Genomic DNA, 19328 nt, shown 5'->3' on the forward strand with positions numbered 1-19328 from the left:
AAATTTCCATGATCATCACACCGTTTATGAAGGGGCCCAGAATGACTCCTTCTACTTTGATTGAATCTTGTAATTAGTCTCAACTAATATTGCGCTGTAGGAAACCGACTGTTCTCCTACTGAAATAGCCTGATAAATCTAAAAACACCCTCATGGCTCGAGTACACCCTTCTCCAACACAAAATCAGCCTTCGGCGGCGTGATATACTCAATCTCTCGATTTTGTTCAAAATGAACGCTTCCATACCGCAGCAACTCTGCAAAAGTTCCAGGTTCACGGTCCCTGTTCTCATTCTCTTTCATGTCCCACAAAGTCCCCAATGCGTTGGTTGCGGTCATGCCTGCGGCGTGGGTGACCTTCTGCATAGTCGATGTAGTCAAGATCGTCCATACGACGTTATAAGCCTTCTTGTATTCTTCAGACTCTGGATCGGCATCTAATCGGACTGAGAAGAGGTCGAAGAGGTCCTCACCATTCCAACCGATGATGGCTTCTGCCGGCCAGTCTTCGTACAGCGAGTCGTGGAGAAGGATTTTCTTGTCGAAGTAATCGACGCCATCAAAGCCGCCGTTAGGCTCTTTGACCGCAGCAACTCTGATCCAGCACACGATTTGAGCAATGTACTCCAGTACCTTTGGGAGAGGAGCGCTCCAGTTCCATTTGAAGTTCCGAGCTTCGACTGCATCGGCGTTCATATTTTGTGCGAAGGAGACGAGAGGGTTTTCGAAAATGCCATCGGAGCTGTTGCGGCCCTTCCAAATCTCCATGAAAACATCGTGCCTTGATAGCGAATTAGCTCTCCCCCGCAACCAAAGCCGCAGTCGTGCCGTATTGTTGAGCTCCGATACTGATTCGGACTTACCAGTGTTTGATGAACATGTCACCTTTGCGACTTGCAATGAAATGGTTGGCTACGACGTTCGAGTACATCCAAGGGGCGGAAACCTGGTAAGGGCTGTTTGGGTCCTCAAGTTTCTTCCAGCAGAGATAGTCTATGGACCGAACGAGGATGGTGCCTACATCCACCCAAGCACCGCCATATTGGTAAAGACAAATACCGCGAAGGAAGTCTGCACTGTGGGGACCAGTCCGCACACGGGGCCCATCCATCTTGTGTGCAATATAGGCCTCGGGTAGTTGGTCTTCCTTGACCCAGTTTAAGGCATTGTTTGGAGAGTCTGGGACGTCGTCCAAAACGCGAATCGCCCATTCCGGACCGCAGAGTCGAGCCCAGTTGATAATGTTGCGCTGGCCCCAGCTTGGAAGGTTGTCGAGGCCAGAATCCCAAAAGGCCCAGATGTTCTTTTCTGAAGTGACTGGCAGAGGACATTTCAAAGATTTGAGAATCTCCTGATCGGAGCGCGAGTCGAGAGGTTCGACATGACGGAGTTTTGATTCGAACTCTGGCGGGATCTGGAACTTTGGTGAAGACATTGTGAAGTGTGAGTAACAAGAGACATGGAGCTTTGAAGGTCACAGTTCTTAGGCAATATTGAACGACTGATACTGAGGCGTCTTAAATACTTCTACTCCCGTTGGTTTGGACTGCTACTGTGTTGCACGGAGCAAGAACCGCAACCTGTAGCGCTTACATTGACGAGAAGCCATTGATGGATCTCCACTGTCCATCACATTTGGCGTTCGACGGAAAATCAATGCACCAATGGCGTTCTCGGTATCTGACTGTAGCGCTGACAAAGATGAGATGCAGGACGTAGCCAAGTCTGACTGACAGGAAACGTGGACATTCGTGCACAAAGCAAATGGAGGTGAGAGCGAGTTTGTTTCCTGGGTTGGTAGGATGACATAAGAGTCAATAATCGGTTGGTTGGCCCTGGACTCGGCCGACATTTGGGTTGTTTTGATTCGTGTTTGGGTTGTGCGATGGCGGGTCTCACTGCACCTGTTTACGACGTAAGCAGCTGTCACGAGATATGGATGTGGTTAATGCTGCCCACATTGAGTGGGCCCGCTTTTTGTGACAGCAGCATGTATGGGTAATCTCTGAGCACACATCCATCGAATCGCCGACTTGATAAGTGATGACAAGAAAGCATTCAATGTGATCCATTCTCGATAAATGAAGTCTCCGAATCCTCATATCACACCAATCTAAAGCCGTCAAATGGCGGTGATCTCGACATTTCTGCGTTCCATTTCCTCAAGGTTTGTTTTTCACGGAGCCCATCGATGATGTGGTTTCTCCGTACGCTTGAGGCAATACTGAGTCCCATGTCTCAACCTTCATGATCTAGACGGATGTTGCAAACAATAAACTCGTAGAGATTTCACATCAGAAGATCACCTCCTGAGTCAGTGAATCTAGCGCTGAAGGACTTCTCACAATGCAGTGGCCCAATTGCCTTGTCCGTATCGATCCTTTTGGGCAGGTGAGATGCCGTCATTCACGGTAGCTCTCAAATTTTCGTACTCTGTTGACTCCAGATACCCAGCCCCAGTACGTCGGGGAGGATCGGTGTTAGCCACGAGTTCGTGGCTGAGGTAAGATACTGCCAAGATCTCAACCCTGGCTCAAGCCGATCGATCACATTTTGGCGGTTCTCAACCGGGACGTTATGTAAATGTGCACACGAACTCAATGTCCCGATGGATTCGAGATCGCTTCATGTTGAGTGAGGTGATTCACTTTCCATTCAAGCAAGTGTGACTGTCCAACTAATGAGGATGCAATAGAACTAGGTATTGAACGTGGGCCAGGCAAACAGGGCTGAGCGACCTTCAAGAGGAGATTTTTAGGGAAATAAAAATTAAGGTTCTGTTGGCATTTGGGTGGCTTCAGTCAAGCCATCCGTTCGTATGGCTTTTAGCTAAGGTGGGCTACTGGGACCACTGGCTCACTAGCTGGCTTTCTCACGCGTGCCCGAGAAGAGATCAACCCCTGCTCGCCTTGTGTATGGACGGCGAAGTAGATTAGGGGATACCCCTATGGAACATTCCCATTCTCTTTTCTGGTGGAGCGACTGCTAGGCTCTCAGCTCGATCATTGCTTCGCTTCATCCCAGAATGAAGATTAAAATCTCAATTTTCGAGAGGCGCATAGTATCGCCCGGATGTTACAGCGTTGCTCTTCATGAGGACAAATCTCACCACTTCCCGCTTTGCCAATGTAGCTGACGCCACTGTCATGATCGGAAACTAAACAGTGCCATAGCGTATTTTACCATAAGATCGTGTGCGACGCATCGCGCCTCACCAAGACATCGTGACTGCCTGAGGAGGAGACCCAAAACGGCGCTGCCGTTAGCAATTTCGGGCGCAGGGTCAAGGAATGGAAATCGTGCAGGTAGCCCGAGCTAAAAATCGGCCCCATTTTCGCAGTGCCGCAGCTCCCAAGACAAATCTCGTAATGGCTTCTTTCAAGTCTCGGCGGTTAGCGGTGCGGCATGGAAATGACTTCATACAGAGATCTGCGAATGACGGTCTAGGAATGGTACGAGGGGCACAGTCGTACAGTCTCACACCCTGTCAGCCCAACAGGCCAGAGGATCTCCACCACAGGCAGCGACATTCGCTAGGCCCGAGATCGGGAACTTTGGTGTGCTGGTTGTCGAGAATAGGTGGTAAAACTGTAAAAGACGCAAAGAAGCCAGGGATCTACGAGCTGATCCGGGGCTATGCCACTTGGGGACGCACCAACAGGCGCTTGTTGTCAGCCGAGATCCCTGGCAGTCAGGATTCACCTTGCTTTCGGCCCCATGAAACAGGCAACACAGGGCAATTCCAGCCACTCAGAGTATGTTTGGGGGAGCTGCTGGGCGTGTTGGACTATCTTAAGGTTACTTTGCAGGCCTGTAGAGTCTAATTAGGGCTGTGTCGCCAAGGACCAAGGCGACCAAAACAATAGGGGCTGTGGCGCGCCGGCCCAACGCAACTAAGACATTCCAACTGTAAGCGAGACGCAAGTGCGGCGCTGTTGGTCCAAGGGGTTTAATCCTTCGAGTGCCGTGGTCATCGTCAAATTTTACTTAAGGCGCAAGAGTCTCTCACGACATTTGGCAATGCGTTATTGTTGTCATCGAATACCTTACGTCTAGAAACTGAAGACTGGTCTCGTGTTCACTTGACGATAATACACACAACCCTCCCGGCAATCGACCAGATACCTACAACACGTCAACTACGAACACCGACAAAATGACTCAAGCATACATCATCGGCGATAGCTCGCCGTTCCTCAAGCGCGTCTTGATTCCCTTCTGGGTCATTCGAATCGCGATCATGGTTCTTGAGATCGTTCTCTACGCCGGAACTATCGCCCTCGCGGCCTCTAACAAGGAGTCTCTGAACGACTACGGCGACGACAACAGAACAGCAAGCTGGGTCATTGGTGTCCTCTGTGTCATTATGGTTATCATTCTTATCTGCTTGATTCTCGACATCGTCTGCATCGTCAAGCGCTCCCGACGCACGCTCAGCCCGAAATTCTTCCTCGTCTCCAACGTCATCCAAACTCTGGTCTGGGTCATTTTGTTCATCCTCACCATCATCGGTGCTGGCGGCGCATTTACCTTCATTATCGCAATCGTCATTCTGTAAGCAGCTTCCAACGAACTGACTTTTTTCCCATTGAATGACAAATTAACCTCGATTCTGCAGCGCTTCCTTCGTTGGTCTCCTCATTTATGCTAGCGTCATCTACCACAAGTTCCGCAAGGGCACACTGCCCCGCGGGAACTACGCTCCCGCCAACCCAAGCACTGGTTACACTGGAGGGTACGCCTCCAACGAACCCAACAAGACCTACGACCCGAACGCAGCCCGTTATGAGATGGACCAGAGATACGCATAAATCGTTGGTGGAAGGGTTTCGGTTAGCCTCGGCTAGTTTAGACACGGCATTTACGACTTGGTCATGTCCACAAGTCGATTGTATCAAAGAGGACTTGGTGGTGGTTCCTTCTGTTATAATGAGTAGAATGACTGTAACTCGGGCTAAGATACCAGGCGTAAAGAAATGAATTTTATTGATTTTGCATACTACACCGGCCACAGGGTCATTGGCTCAACAAAGGCTAGCACACAGTTTCTTGCTCATACCTCCATCAATGAAGCTGTTAAAGTTGTGCAAATAGTCATAATTACGTTCTCGCAAGAGTCCAAAGCGCAATTTTATGGAAAACGGATCCGCCTTACATACTCGTTTCCCGCGAGCCTGAGCTTGATTCTGTATGCCCCAGGGCCTTCTTGGGCGATTTTGAAGTCACTGATGGGTTGTTCGGACATGCTCGGTGCGCCTCCTTACATTCTGCTGGAACTTTTAGAGTTCCGAGCCTGAACGGCTCCGAAGTTGGACCCGGCGACACAGATCCACTGCGGACTTTTCGGGCCCCGGAACTCTCCCGGCATTCGCCCGACATCAACTAGTACCTTTGAATCCACATGAGTCTGTTCTTAGATTGAAATGATTGAATCATTTGACTTAGAACCTAGGTGGCAAAGGCTGGCCACGAGTCTGCAGCCACTCCTGACAAGATTTTCTCCAATTCATCTGGATCTTTGGGTACATCTGTTAAGTTCATGCTGCCAGACTCCGTGACTAGAAGGTCATCTTCGATACTAGGAGGCAGTTTCAACATCGCGAGGTTCTATTGGGACTTGTTGAGAACTCACCTTACGCCCCCAACATCCCAATATCGGTTCAATACCTTTTCGTTAATAAACTTTGAGAGTCTTCTATCACGGAGAAGAGGCCGAATCACATGTTCGTTAAAGCGTATCTAGTTGTGTTAGCTCCAGAGAAAGGAAACTTCGTAGTTCTGTGAGAAATCGGGAGGTGGGAATGGAACTCACGCTTGGTTCCACCGTGACAATGCATCCCGCAGGTAGAAGTCTTCTGACTCTCAAGTACTTGAACATGGGATCGAGATTGTCATCAGTCATGTCGCATTGACCTCCGGTATCATGTGTGTCCATGCCCAGAAAATGGCCAAGTCCGTGGGACATGAAAGCAGTGCTGATTCTTTCTCTCAGAATCTCATCCTTGTCCCCTTTCAAGATCCCAAGGGCTAGGAGACCATCAATCGCAACTTTGTGTGCCAATACATGCAGATCATCCCACAACACCCCTTCCTTCAATTCTGCAATGCATTGTTGTTGCATATCCAGCACGATATCATAGATCGCGCGTGATTCGCGGGTAAATCTGCCAGAGATAGGAAGAGTTCGAGTCTGTTTTGTGTTAGTCGGATTCAGGAGAAAGGTAAGGAAGACAAGCTCACAATGTCGGCGCCATAGCAGTTCCACTCAGCTCCAGCGTCCACTACGACCACATCCTTAGGCTTGACACTTTAATAGAGGTTTTGATTGTTGCTCTCGTAGTGCATCTTTGCCGCTGTGCGCCCGCTTGCGACAATGCTCGGATAGGCTTGAACCTTTCCTCCCTGTTTCGTGCTTTCTCCCAGAAACACCCCATCAATCTCTGATTCGGTTCTGCATTCCTTGAAGGACTTGATCACCGCTCGATGTGAAATAGAACTGATGATGTTTGCCTCGTGCATTAAAGCAATTTCGTAATCATCTTTGATCACTCGGCACTCGTCAATTGCTTCTTTGAGTAGGCTCGAGTCCACTGTCGTTTCCGTAGGAAAGTTATCACTAGGCCTCTGGTGGTCGCCGATGGTGAATATTACAGCCCCGTGCTGGCATGCTTGGCTTCCGATGAAGCCTAATGATGATTGGAGTTCTGTGTTGGACAACACAGAGTCAACATCGTACTTGCCAAGGATTTCCTCGTTCGATAGGGGCAATCCAGACCAGATGATATCTTCGGGGTCGATGGGTGGGACAAAGAGCGTCAAATGAGCCTTTCTGATGTCGTAGATCAGATGGCAGTTGGGAGTGGTAATACCAGTCAAGTACATGAAGGGCCTCAGCTGTCGGTACGGAATCGCTAGGTCTGTATCATCGTAGAATTCCTCTCGGGCCCCCGTAAGAAAAAGAAAACCGTTTGTGTAAGGCATCTTAGCATGGATGTACTGAGCTACGCGTAATGCGTGTGCCTTGGCGGGATACTTCCCTATCAGGCCGTTGAGGGCCCCCTCCGCATGCATAATGGCGTTGTTGTGAAGTATAATAAAGAAAACTGAGAGCGTTTCACCAAAGAAACGAGTGCACTTAGGATGATGAGAGCTGAGAAACCCCGCCTACTTTATACTTACCCTAATACTCTCGGTTTTCAGAAGCAGATATTACTTTGATTAGGACTGCTGGCCAAAATCCAGCCTTGGTCTCGACTTCGGGCCGAAGCCTTGTTCTTCCTTCGTAGGTATTAATAGGAGTTTGGGGTGATTGACACACTAGCCGAAGCCGATACATTCATTTGCTGCCAGTGACCGAAGCCGAGAATGAGCGCCGCTTTGCGACCATAGCTGCTGACAAAGGCGGCTGGAACCATGCAAGAAAATTCAATCGCTCAGTCAATCAACCAGTAATGTCGTCTTACCTAGGAGGAGTCGCTTCGGTCGATGAATAGACCAAACGTCTGTTACTGCGTATACGCTCACATTCGCTCGAATCTATTGCCTGCTTGAACCATGGTCCCCGTTGATTTTTCCTCACCGTCTTGTCGCAACACCCGTCAGCCGCCGTGTGCCCCTTGTCGCAGCCGGAAGCTTGCTTGCGACCGCTCACAGCCAATATGCAATCGCTGTCAGAGAGCACGAACTAAGCTCAACTGCATATACCCGTCAAAACCGCAGCTGGAGACACATACGCCGGATTTAGCTGCCGACCTCGGTATTGAGACCGGTCCCAGCCTCGGACAGGAAGCAGTAGCAAATACCACGTCAAATTCTACTCCTTCGGGCTATTTCGGCTACACAAGTCATAATAAAGTTTTTGAAGAGACTGAGTTTGACCTTTTCCTAGCCAGTGGAGGCACTTCGCTTTTGGACCCCAACAAAAGGCTCGCACAAAGTCACGAAGAAAGTCACGATAGAGTCATCTTTCGTGAGCTCCCGTCACCTTGCCAAGAATCGGCTCTATTCGTGCTACGTTGTTTGCCTAGCTTGCAGGCGGACTCTCATGAACCCTTCCATGAGCAGAAGGGATGGAACCATATTGCTGTTAATCGGATCATCAAATCACTCCAAGCTGCATTTGAAACGTCGCCGGACGAGGGCGCCAAATGCTTTAGCGACTTGGCCGAGATCCTCTGTAGGAATACCCGACGAGCTGTTGAGGATGAGCAGGATGACGCTTCTCAATGGATCAGTCAGTTTCATGACCAAAACCTCCGTTGGGAATCCATAGGACTGCTGTGGGCCAGTATCGCACGTGTTTCGGATGACATTGGTTCTTTGTATCGTCATCATTTGAACGCTTTCTCGGAGAGCGTATCTCCTCGAACAGCTCAAGCCTGTCTAGGCTATTGCATTGAGCTTTCACGTACCTTTACTGATGGCAACGATCTGTTATTGGAGCTTTGCCTGCGAAAAGCAATCTTTGATTCCATTGTTGATGGTGATGCCTGTAATTACTACGACCCTTCAAAAATCCTTTGGTGTCGGTGCTAATTGCTCATAGGCATCTCGAGCTATGTACCTCATAGTCTGTCTGTCACTATGCTCACGTATCTTGGATACCATAGTCTAGAAAATGGGCCCTCTTACGAACCAACGCTTTGCTCCGAGAATCGGCGACGAATCGTGGCTCAGGTTTTTACTAGTGATAAATTTGCTGTCTCTTTCACTGGCCGGCCGCCTCTCTTGACAAACAGCTTCTGCTCTGCTCCAATGCCTCTCGACATTAGCGACGAAGACCTTGCATCAGACAAGACTACTTTGGCCCATGCAATTCAATCCCTTGACGACCAGGGCTGGAACATGAGTGGGAAAATACATCCTTCGACTATCATTCGGGCACGATACATGATTGCCAGCATCCGAGACGAACTCATTGCTGCCGCGTTATCTCACAATAAGCAGGTAGAGCGCGATCAAATTCAGTTCGTAAATCTTCCATCTTTTTATTAATTGAGGTGGACTAATATCTGGGGACAGAGCCTTGAAGAATCGACAACTCGTATTCCCTTCCAAGATTCCAGAAGCCTTGAGATATAGTCTAAACGATCTCAATGATTCTGATCTTGACAGTCGAACTCTGCATTTCAGGATTATGCTCCAACTCGATCATCTGAAAACCCTCTTCTTTGCAGAAAGGTTACTTCTACGCTGCAGCAATTTCGACGACACTGAGCTGCTCTCAACAAGTTTCGATCTTGTGAGGTTGACTATCGAACTCTGGAAGCACCGAGACTCTCTTAACGATCCTGTCATTCTACGTGACTTTGAATGGCTGGTAAGAAGCCCCTTAACTTATTGTATGTACTTACTGAACTGGAATTTAGCTGTTAGAGTATGGTGCCCCTGCTGGTGGTATCCTATGTCAAGGATTGCTTCAGCCGAGCCCTACGTATTCCAACACTCAAAACACTGAAATGACAAGATCCTCTATTGTGCAACAGCTCAGTCTGCTAATAGGGTTCCTCGATTGGGTTCCTCCTTCTGCACCTGCTGGACAGTCATGCGCCAGCTTCAAGCACCTCATCCAGTGTGTCTTGGACCACCATCTGAATGACAACGATTGGCAACAAGACGCAAGAAGTCCGAGTATCTCGGAATCGAGGCCACTGCAGTTATCTGCTTTTCGCTTTGCCTTATTAAACACTTTCGACTGGTTCGTTCCAAGTCCATTAGGGTCAAGTAACAGGTAATAAAAGTTATCAAATATGTAAGAATCGTTAGCTGATTAGCCAACAAATTCTCACTACTTCGATAAGTACCCTGGTGCTGTTTACAGAATGCTGCCTTTCTGCTGAAAGCTCTTGTGATTACGTGAATTTGACCGCCAAACATGTTGGGTAGGGAACCAATGTTGTTTCAATTTTGAACAACGCGGAAGGTTCGTATCCTTAATTTAATGTAGCGCCGCCTGGAGATGGGCAAGGCACGGTACTTGAGATTCGAACAGGTCAATCTCAAATGCTTCAGAATAGTTATTATACTCCATTCTACCTGACGACTAACGGATGGCAGAAAAATCGGGATTCACGCGACAGCTAGCACTTCACTCTGATAAATAACCTTCTGTTTGGAGCTGGACTCATGTTCTCGAAGAAAAACTGAAGCCTACGTTCAGAGCTTCGAGGCCATGAAACGGTAGTAGGCCAAGCAGTTCCAGTCGGCAGAGTACTGGCCGCCAGATAATGCAATCCACTCCTCGCCTACAGCCAATATATGTTAGCATTTGTGTCTCGTCAAGTTCATCATAGGAACAGCCATACCCTTTCTCACAACCCTATCGAGATTGCCCTTGGACGATGTCGTAGTACCACCGTAATCGATACTATGATGAGAGCAGGTTTAGTACATATCAACGCATCCCTCTACCGAAATGCATCTTGGAGGAAATCTTACCGCTGCATTCTCTTGACTTCGTCCCAATCGTGTCTGGTCTGAGTCCATGTGTTGGGATTGTCTGTCAGACGTCTGACGTGAAGATAGCTGGCCTTGAACTTCTTTTGGAAGACAGCAGTTTTTCCAATGATTAGACCGGTATGCAGACAGCCCGTCTGATCAATGGTGTACTGCTGAGAAGGAGTCATGCCCTTTTGGCCAGGATACGCCTTGTTGCAGGACATGAAGTAGTAGTATGTGTTGTGCGAAAGGGTGCCGACGACTTTCTCGGCCTCTATCCATGCCGCACTAGAGTCGCGGGATAAGATACCGTCGGCGTCGAATACATTACTTTCTGTGGTAGCTAAGTCGCCTCGAGCGCGTACTGCGAGCTCTGTGTCGGGGTTCGGAAGTGCCAGGCCGGAGGCGGCGGCGCAGTAGGCGAGAAGTTGCAGAAACCTCATTGCGAATGTTCAAAAGACACTGTGCGCTGAAACTCTGATGATCATGATTGACTATGCAACGTAAAGTAGAATTGCAGTTGCAAACCATTTATACGTGAGATATTTCAACTTTTCAAGCTGATAGTCTCTTACCTAGTCCGCGCAACACCAAAGTCCCCGTCCTCGGCCATCCCGTATGGTAACCAAACCACTCACCCATCTGATGGTCTTAGACATCAAAACCTAGATAGATTCCAGCGAAAAAACGCCGTCTAAGTTGAAGGCAATTTCCGTGTTCAAGAAAGGCTCTTCGACAATCAATTCTCACCATGGCCAATATACAGGAATGGCGTAAAGCTAGACTTCTATCCGTAGTAAGTGTTCTCTTCCTGATTGAAGCGAGAGATCCCACGAGTCGGAGCCGCCGGTGGGATATTGACTGCACGCTTGCCAACGCCTCATGAGCAATTCGCGGCACGGGACGGCTCGAGTTACCACTCACTAAATGGACAGAGTTGCCGTACAAGTGTCTGCTGGATGTATCCGTAAGTCAAAGCGTCAACCTGAAAGTCTCGGATACTTCGGACCTGCGGAATACCGCGCAGCAACTCATTTCCTCCAGGCTTTCCATTAGGTACTGTGCGAGGAACGGAACAAGGATTAAATTAACGAGAAATTCGCCGACAATGTGGACACCTTCACGACATTGGAGTCTGACATTAATTGCATCTTAAATCCCGCCAATCGGGTCGGCTCCTATACGTTACCTGAGCGGTACGAACTCTTTTCTTTCCTGGATTATAGCGTGATAGCCCCAACCATGGAGAGAACATTATTCGCGAGTTCGACCGTGCTTCTTCCCAATTTTAGAAGTCCCAAGTTCCCTCAATCTGCCAACCAGGAAACATCATGGGCTCCAGAGAGTACTCTTGCTTAGGCACTGGAGTGCGAACGTGAATGGTCATGTTCGACACTGAACGGCGAAGGCACGCAGGATTTGAAGTTATATCCGTATACGGAGCTGTTTCTCTCACGTTCTTTCCAGAAGCAAATCTCTCACAGCCTAGTGTGTTCATCAAACCATACTACTAGGGGGGGGGGGACCCAAGGTGGATCCCAGCGGCAACCTGCTGGATGCTCACACAGCAAAGCTTGCAGTGGGATCATACGAGTTCGGTACGGAGTACATGGACGTATCTCTATGTTCTCTTCTTTATTTCAACAGAAAACGAATACCTCCGAGTTTGTGGCTAGGAAAAGTAACTGTCTTTTTTTTTTTTTTTTTTTTTTCTCCAAAAATAATCATTTCCCAAGGTTCACCACTAAACATCTTGGCTCGGTCGGCATAGATGCGAGGAAGCTAAGTAGACTTTGTCGGTTGAATTACTGATCAGGGTGCACCTTGCGCTTTTAGGAAAATTCATCGTCATGGCGTATCATCTCATCTGTTTCTCTGCCGTCAAGAACGGGGAGTGATACTGCGTTCGTCCGCTTTATCACATTTATGGTTTAGGACTAGGCATTTTGCTTGCTAAATTCAAACATTAATAGACTAAGAACGTCAGTAAATGAGATCGAGGGATCACCAAGGTAGCCTCCCTTGACGTGATTCTTGGTAACGCCTCAGAAGCTTTCGGCGTACGCCGCGATCCCAGCTGTACATTCGTAGCCTTAATAGATTTTAAGCGAAATCTTAGCCGCAACAAATCATGAGGCTCAGTAAGTCACGCCACAGTTTGGGATAATTGAGAATATCTTCATTATCCTCTGATTAGATCTACTCAATTAAACCTTCACGGTCTTCTCCGTTGGAAAGATGGTTCTCACCGACCAAACAATCTCATCTCTGGCTCGTTGATTTGGCAAAGTAACACGATTTTGGGAGAATTTCCTTCATCGCTTTTCTGCTTTTTTGCGAGATCACCATGGACAAACCAGTCAACTATAAGACTCTCCAAGTCTAGGTACTTTGATCTTCCTGGCTATCACCAAAAGTTCTTCAGACGTCTTGTCTCCCGCGGTGTCCTCTTAGGTTTTCGTTTTCCTGCTAATCTATCCTCAAGATGTCACTTCGAACGTCTCTTCTACTTTTCTTAGTGTCTTCACTAGACATTGCCAGCGCAACAACTTCACATACACATCGGAAGCGCGGTGGCGACGTTGCGGTAAATAACAAATGGGCGAACCACGACAAAGTCGTCCCCCTTGCGGAAGCTCCTGGCTATGATCTTGATGGCGAGGTCCAGATGACTTTCAAGCCCCTAATTCACTCATGGCACGGATGTGTTCCATACGCAGCGGTCGACGCTGATGGTGCTGCTGGGTAAGTGAGGATAACCCTTAGGACTCGTGAGATCCAGCTCTTGAGAGCCAAGCGACATAGATCGAATATACTGACAAAGCTCGAATGCTAGTGCTGGTTTGAAGCCAACAGGTAAAGCCGGCGGCGATTGCCGCGACTTTGGCCAAACTGGTCAGACTTACACGCGAATCGGAAAATCCCATGACCGGACGGGCGTCATCTACAGCTACTATTTACCCAAAGTGCAGGGTAACGACGAGCAGCATAAGCATCACTGGATCACAGCCGTCGTTTGGCTCGCCGTCGATAAGTGTCCCGACGATATTGCAAACTTTTCGCCTCGCGGCGTCGTGTACTCTACGAACCCACAAGGCGCATTCGATACCACACACAACACCAACACCCTGTTCGTCAGCTGGGAGAACTCAGCGACAGCAACACGCCCTATTCTAGCATACGATGCCGGGGTTCCTCTTATCCCTTCTGCAAATGGTCCCGAAGGAGCCTTGAGCCCCCCTCTGGTCGCCTGGGATCGCCTCCCAGCTGCAGCGAAAGAGCAGCTGAATGGCATCCGATATGAGCACACCAGAGTTCCTTTCAGCGACGCCAACTTCCAAGTGACTCTCGACTCGGCTTACAGCGATACCTTCTTCACTGGCGTTGGTCCAGATGGTACGGATTGTGGCGATGATACGCCGTCGCAGGACGAGATTGATCCTGATTTCGGAGACCCAATTGCATCCTCCACTGCGACGCCCGAGCCTGAAGCCACTGGTCTTTAAAAAATGGGTCCAGTCATGGCATGGGGAGATGAAGACAGTCCAAGGCGTAAGCTATCGCCTATTGGTCTAGGACTTCGAGATAGCAGATGCATTTACCTAAGTACCCAATACTAAGTAACGGAGTTCCCAACTTTTGATTGTCATTCATCGCCTCTTGGAAGAGTCCGTGCCAGTATGGATCCACGGCCCGGATTTGCGGATGGAGCTTGCGGATATGGACGCTGGGTGGAATTCGCATGTGTGATGTTAATACTTGTGGCAATTGACCATGCAAGAATAATACATGGAAATCAAAGATTGGCAAGATTTCGATGACATATATCAATAGGGAAAGTCGAGAAATACTCAAGGTCTTCTGTCTTCGGGTGGCTTGTTCAATTGCAAGTTCGAATAACGGCGGCCACATCTCTCAAGAGTCCCTCATTAAATGTAAGGTATGATGGACCCTGTCGGGGCTCAGTGGGAACCCCATTTTTGGGACCGTTCATCTGATCGCCCGCTGTCGGGGGAGCTGTGACCGACATGGTTCCCCTCCACGAATCATTGTCATCTCATCCCGCCGCAAGGATGTCCCTTTTGTGATTTCCGACGGCACTGCATCTGTAGAATCATTGGAGCTATCAGCACATGATCGTGAAGCGGGGTTGAAGATGGTCGACGTTCAGTGTATTAATGATGTTTTACGTTCGGTGGTTAAGTGAACAGTGAGATCGTGAGCAATCTCATACACCACCCGAATATCATTAATGGCTTCCCAATTCGAGTTTGACGAGTCCATCAAGGGCGCTCTGCCCGCCGACTTCACCTGGGGCTTTGCCACGGCCGCTGCTCAAGTTGAGGGTGCCTGGAACAAGGATGGCAAGGGCGAGTCTATCTGGGACAAATTTGCGCATACTCCAGGAAAGGTGAAAGATGGAAGCACAGGCGACGATGCTGTGCGCTCCTACGACCTCTACAAGACAGACGTCGCACTCATGAAGAGATACGGCGTCAGCGGCTATCGCTTCTCTCTCTCATGGTCGCGCATTATTCCACTCGGCGGCAAAGACGACCCCGTCAACGAAGACGGCATCGCATACTACAACCGCCTGATTGATGAGTTACTCGCCAACGGTATCACCCCGTACGTTACGCTCTTCCATTGGGACACCCCGCAAGCCCTCGAGGATCGGTATGGTGGTATGTTGGACAAGGAAAAGTACACGCCCGACTTTGTTCGATACGCTCGCGTCTGCTTCGAGCGCTTTGGCGATCGAGTCAAAGACTGGATCACCTACAATGAGCCCGGTGTCTACACCCTCGCGGGCTACGCCGCCGGAGTGCACGCCCCAGCCCGTTCCAGCTTCCGCGAGCTGAATGAAGAGGGCGACTCTTCCACAGAGCCCTTCATCGTCGCGCATACCGAGCTCATCTCCCACGCCTACGTGGCCGACATGTACAAAAAGGAATTCAAGCCAAAACAAAAGGGCAAGATTATGATCACGTTGCACGGAAACTGGTCTGAGCCCTGGGACGCATCGGACCCGCTCGACGTCGAAGCCGCGCAGAGGGCCCAGGAATTCGAGATTGCGTGGTTCGCCGACCCATTGTATAAGACCGGCGACTACCCGGAGTCCATGCGCGCGCAACTCGGCGACAGACTGCCACGGTTCACGCCCGAGGAGAGCAAGCTTGTGCTAGGTAGCTCCGAAGTCTACGGTATGAATTCGTACTCTGCGTTCTACGTCAAGCACCGCGACGGTCCGGCCGACATCAACGACCACAAGGGCAACATTGAGCAGTTTGACGAAAACAAGGAGGGTGTGCTGCGCGGACCGATGAGCGATACCTACTGGTTACGCACGACGCCGTGGGGATGGGCAAAGTTGCTGCGATGGATCTGGAATCGGTACCATGTACCCATCTACATTACGGAAAACGGGACAACGGCGCAAGGCGAGCATGATTGGAAACCCAAGGGCCCTGACGATATTCTCGAGGACCCATTCCGCGTTGACTTCTTCAAAAGTTACCTTACAGAGGTGGCAAAGGCTTCGCAAGAAGGTGTTGTTATCAAGTCCTACTTTGGATGGACGTTTACGGACAACTGGGAGTGGGCGGCAGGGTTCTCGGACAGGTTCGGAGCGACGTGGATCGATTACGAGAGTCCTGAAAAGACGCGCTACCCGAAGAGGTCGGCACTTTTCCTTGGGGACTTCTTCAATCATCTGATTAGCAAAGACTGAATGGGGAAAATGATGATGTCGGATTGGTGGAAAGAATCGGTTCAAACTGCACTTAGCTCACGACCAGCGCGTAGACGGACCTAAAGACACCTCAGTGATGTGTTCCCACGGACTGTTTATGCGTTATTACTTCCAAAAATGAATTGTCCGAGGCGAGATAGCAAAAGATCTGCCTCGAGGGCGAATCGAACGCCCGATCTTCTCATCACGTAGATCATACGAGTGAGACGCTTTACCACTGAGCCACCAAGGCTAAACAGATCCATGTTATCTCCGAACGGCTGAGGCAATATTACCTTGAGCTTTGCGTCCTTGGAAGTCACGATGTTAGCGACGGATCATTGAGAGTTAACTTGTGTCTTTCCGGTGCGAAAATTTGAGTTGTTATTTTAGGAAGAAAGTTGTCGTAGAGTCACTATAGGGGCATCGACGTATATAAAGAGAACGGTTATTTATTAGAAATAGGAAATAGGTACGAAGCTCGCTCTGATATAGAGGGTGCGAGCGAAGTGGGCCTCGGTAATTATATAACCGAGGTTACGTAACGTGCGGTAAGGCTATAGATAGTTAAAGCTATTACGATATACCCCCCTAGATAAATATACGTTTAGAAAAAGCGCGCCTAACTACTCGCATCGTTATAAAAAGGTCCGCTAAAAGCGGAAAGCTAAATATTAATATATAGGAATCTATTTATAAAAGGAATTATAAAGTAAATCGGTTTGTGCGTAGAGTTATAAGCGAGGGGTAAATCGGCCGTAGATTAACCTCCGTATTCGTTACTATAAGTAATTTTAAGGCTATATTATTAATAAAAAGTATAACCGAGGGACGGCCTCTTATTAGCTAAATAATCGACCTACGGGTTAAGGGTAGTAAATATATAAATTTCTTATTACCGCTTATAGTACCGACTTTCTTTCCCTCTTTAACCTATACTTATATTACTACCGTACGTATATACCCTCACTTTTCGCTTCCGTACCCGCGTTCTTATACGTACGCATTATTAAAAAAGGATTTCTATTAATAGTATCGTTTTTATTTAAATACTACTAAAACGATTAGCTAGAAACCGCGCTCGTACTACCGTAGTGCGGGAAGCTAAAAAGTATAAGCTTAAAGCTACGGCCTTAGGGAAAAGCGGCGGCTCCCCTAGCCCCCCCTATAAGCCCGAGATAGGTAAGTAATATTCCCTCGTCCCCTACTTCGGTCGTAATACGGCCTTCGTTTATTTAATATTAATCTAACTACTTCGTTTAATAAGTAGCGGCCTTATAGCCGAACGAGTTACTTAAGAGGGTAGTAGAGGCGAGGAGGGTTTATAGCCCCCTCTCTCGCTCCCTCTTAAAGGTTAAGAAGACGTCCTCGTTTCTTAAGAGGACAGCGTAGGCAAGGAGGGTTTATAGCCCCCTCCCTTGCCTCTTTTTAAATAAAAAAAAGAAAAAGAAAAAGACTTTTTTTAAGAAAATTAGAAAAGTAAGGTAGGTTTATAGCCCCCTCCCTTACCTCTTTTTAAAGGGTATAGAGTAATTAACTATATATATAATACTTTTTTAACTATTATTATTTACAGAACTAATTCTTAGTAGCGGACCCTCTTAGTACTATTCCTAGTACTAAGGTTTAATACGAGCTAGTATTTCTACCTCCCCCGTCCGGTTATAAATACCTCGGGTATATTAAGAGCGCCCTTAGTAGCCGTTCGGATAGTACGTACTTCTTAGGTTCGTATATTAATAATAAATACTAACGCTACTAAACTTATAAAAAGTCGGGTTATGCCCCTATTCCTAAGGGGTATATACGGTTCTTAGGTATAAAGTTCCTATGCTTTAAGCGGGAGGTAATAAAAAAGTCGGTAGTAACCGTAGCTACTAGTATAGAACTGCCTATACCTTATAAAGTAAGTTCTAAGCCGTCCTCGTTCTATTTATTATTTATAATCCGATATATAGACCCTAACTCGCGCGACGGCGGCGTTACGTAAGGCCCTTAAGTATAACGGTCTCTTAAGTAAGGGAAAGGGTAAGGGGGTTTATATAAACGAGGCCCTAGTAAGAGAGGTATTTATAGGCGCTCTCTTTATACTAGAGGCGTTGTTAAAAGAACTTATTAAAAACGTAACGGTATTAGCTACTTCGCTTACGAAAGTAAACGGTATCCGAATTAGAATCGATACTCTTATTAGTTTATATATCCCTCTAGGTATATAGCCCGCGTTAAAGTCTTTTTTAGATAAATACGCGCTTACCCTCTTAGGTAAATAGCCTCTTTTTAAGCGACCCGACGGGGTTACCGGAGCGACTTTATACTCCCTAGCTATAGGCTACGTTTTTTAATTAAGAACTGGGCCCCCCGGGCCGTTTTACTACTTTCTAAACGTCCCCTTATTTAGTATAATTATCTCTTGTATATTTCTTATATTTAGGAGCGATACGAAGTACTCGAACCTCGCTCTAAAAAGGTTCTTTATAAGACCGTTGGTTAGTATCTTATTTGTCAGTATATAGACTACTTAGAATAAGCCTCTCGAGTGCTCTTATCGTAGCTATATATTCTAAATATTAACATAGCGTAAGTAAGTTAAAATACGTTCCCCTTCTTTTATTACGAGTTTAATTATTTAATTATTATCGTAGTATACTTTTTATACGTTACTAAGCTCGAGCGAGATATTTTTAAAAAGGCGTTTAAAAATAAGTATCTCCTTAGCTATATATTCTAAGCTTAGTAGTTCGGCTTTTATAATTAACGTAGTTATTATATTCTAATAAGCTACTTTTTACTAAACGAGGCTACCGAAAAAGGAGATTATAAAACCCTACGAGGATCTTTGGGTCTCTTTATTATTTATAAACGAAGCGTCGCTTACGATTAGTAGTGCCTAGCTACCCCCCGAGATCTTAAAGCATATTACTAAGTATTATATATAGAAAAGATATTGTATAACCTAATTTATAATAGAATAATACTAATAGAACGGGTTCGTTAGGAACCGAGAGAGTAGAGCGTATATAAAAGCGACGTCGGGCTGAATTATAATCGCTATATATAATATCGATCCGACCTTCTCTTAAAAAGACTTAGTCTTATTTAGGGATATAATCCCTAGGTTCTTTTTAATTAGGACCGTCGGTAACGGGGTCGTAAGAGTAGT

At 47.5% G+C, this 19328-nt stretch overlaps 8 protein-coding genes and 1 non-coding gene across 9 annotated transcripts; 5 read left to right on the plus strand and 4 right to left on the minus strand.

The window, feature by feature from the left end:
- Positions 1–150: 150 nt before the first annotated feature.
- CLUP02_04553 (capsule polysaccharide biosynthesis protein) lies at positions 151–1435 on the minus strand (the record flags this gene model as incomplete). Its single annotated transcript, XM_049283564.1, has 2 exons — positions 151–781; positions 864–1435. 2 exons carry the CDS (start codon positions 1433–1435, stop codon positions 151–153), a joined length of 1203 nt encoding a protein of 400 aa, XP_049140707.1.
- Positions 1436–4156: 2721 nt separating this feature from the next.
- On the plus strand, positions 4157–4811 carry CLUP02_04554 (uncharacterized protein; the record flags this gene model as incomplete). Its single annotated transcript, XM_049283565.1, has 2 exons — positions 4157–4554; positions 4619–4811. 2 exons carry the CDS (start codon positions 4157–4159, stop codon positions 4809–4811), a joined length of 591 nt encoding a protein of 196 aa, XP_049140708.1.
- A 165-nt stretch (positions 4812–4976) lies between these two features.
- Positions 4977–5386, plus strand: CLUP02_04555 (uncharacterized protein; the record flags this gene model as incomplete). The annotated part of the gene is made up of 2 exons (XM_049283566.1): positions 4977–5221; positions 5284–5386. 2 exons carry the CDS (start codon positions 4977–4979, stop codon positions 5384–5386), a joined length of 348 nt encoding a protein of 115 aa, XP_049140709.1.
- Positions 5387–5448: 62 nt separating this feature from the next.
- Positions 5449–7071, minus strand: CLUP02_04556 (xaa-Pro dipeptidase; the record flags this gene model as incomplete). The annotated part of the gene is made up of 5 exons (XM_049283567.1): positions 5449–5578; positions 5633–5739; positions 5813–6190; positions 6241–6300; positions 6373–7071. The coding sequence occupies 5 exons, from the start codon at positions 7069–7071 to the stop codon at positions 5449–5451; spliced, it is 1374 nt and encodes a 457-aa protein (XP_049140710.1).
- A 483-nt stretch (positions 7072–7554) lies between these two features.
- CLUP02_04557 (uncharacterized protein) lies at positions 7555–9859 on the plus strand (the record flags this gene model as incomplete). The annotated part of the gene is made up of 6 exons (XM_049283568.1): positions 7555–8482; positions 8546–8966; positions 9022–9319; positions 9369–9571; positions 9616–9697; positions 9821–9859. 6 exons carry the CDS (start codon positions 7555–7557, stop codon positions 9857–9859), a joined length of 1971 nt encoding a protein of 656 aa, XP_049140711.1.
- Positions 9860–10155: 296 nt separating this feature from the next.
- On the minus strand, positions 10156–10880 carry CLUP02_04558 (uncharacterized protein; the record flags this gene model as incomplete). The annotated part of the gene is made up of 3 exons (XM_049283569.1): positions 10156–10244; positions 10305–10366; positions 10438–10880. 3 exons carry the CDS (start codon positions 10878–10880, stop codon positions 10156–10158), a joined length of 594 nt encoding a protein of 197 aa, XP_049140712.1.
- A 43-nt stretch (positions 10881–10923) lies between these two features.
- CLUP02_04559 (uncharacterized protein) lies at positions 10924–11593 on the plus strand (the record flags this gene model as incomplete). Its single annotated transcript, XM_049283570.1, has 6 exons — positions 10924–10940; positions 11005–11058; positions 11118–11210; positions 11259–11286; positions 11351–11493; positions 11572–11593. 6 exons carry the CDS (start codon positions 10924–10926, stop codon positions 11591–11593), a joined length of 357 nt encoding a protein of 118 aa, XP_049140713.1.
- An 86-nt stretch (positions 11594–11679) lies between these two features.
- CLUP02_04560 (beta-glucosidase) lies at positions 11680–16168 on the plus strand (the record flags this gene model as incomplete). The annotated part of the gene is made up of 12 exons (XM_049283571.1): positions 11680–11782; positions 11846–11925; positions 12006–12101; positions 12274–12366; positions 12450–12497; positions 12798–12879; positions 12957–13182; positions 13274–13935; positions 14105–14181; positions 14219–14358; positions 14404–14576; positions 14661–16168. 12 exons carry the CDS (start codon positions 11680–11682, stop codon positions 16166–16168), a joined length of 3288 nt encoding a protein of 1095 aa, XP_049140714.1.
- Positions 16169–16338: 170 nt separating this feature from the next.
- CLUP02_tRNA054 lies at positions 16339–16421 on the minus strand. Its single transcript has one exon. It is a non-coding gene; the product is annotated as a tRNA-Thr (tRNA).
- Positions 16422–19328: the final 2907 nt, after the last annotated feature.

This window comes from Colletotrichum lupini, chromosome 2 (genome assembly GCF_023278565.1).
Source record: "Colletotrichum lupini chromosome 2, complete sequence".
NCBI classification, from domain to species: domain Eukaryota; kingdom Fungi; phylum Ascomycota; class Sordariomycetes; order Glomerellales; family Glomerellaceae; genus Colletotrichum; species Colletotrichum lupini.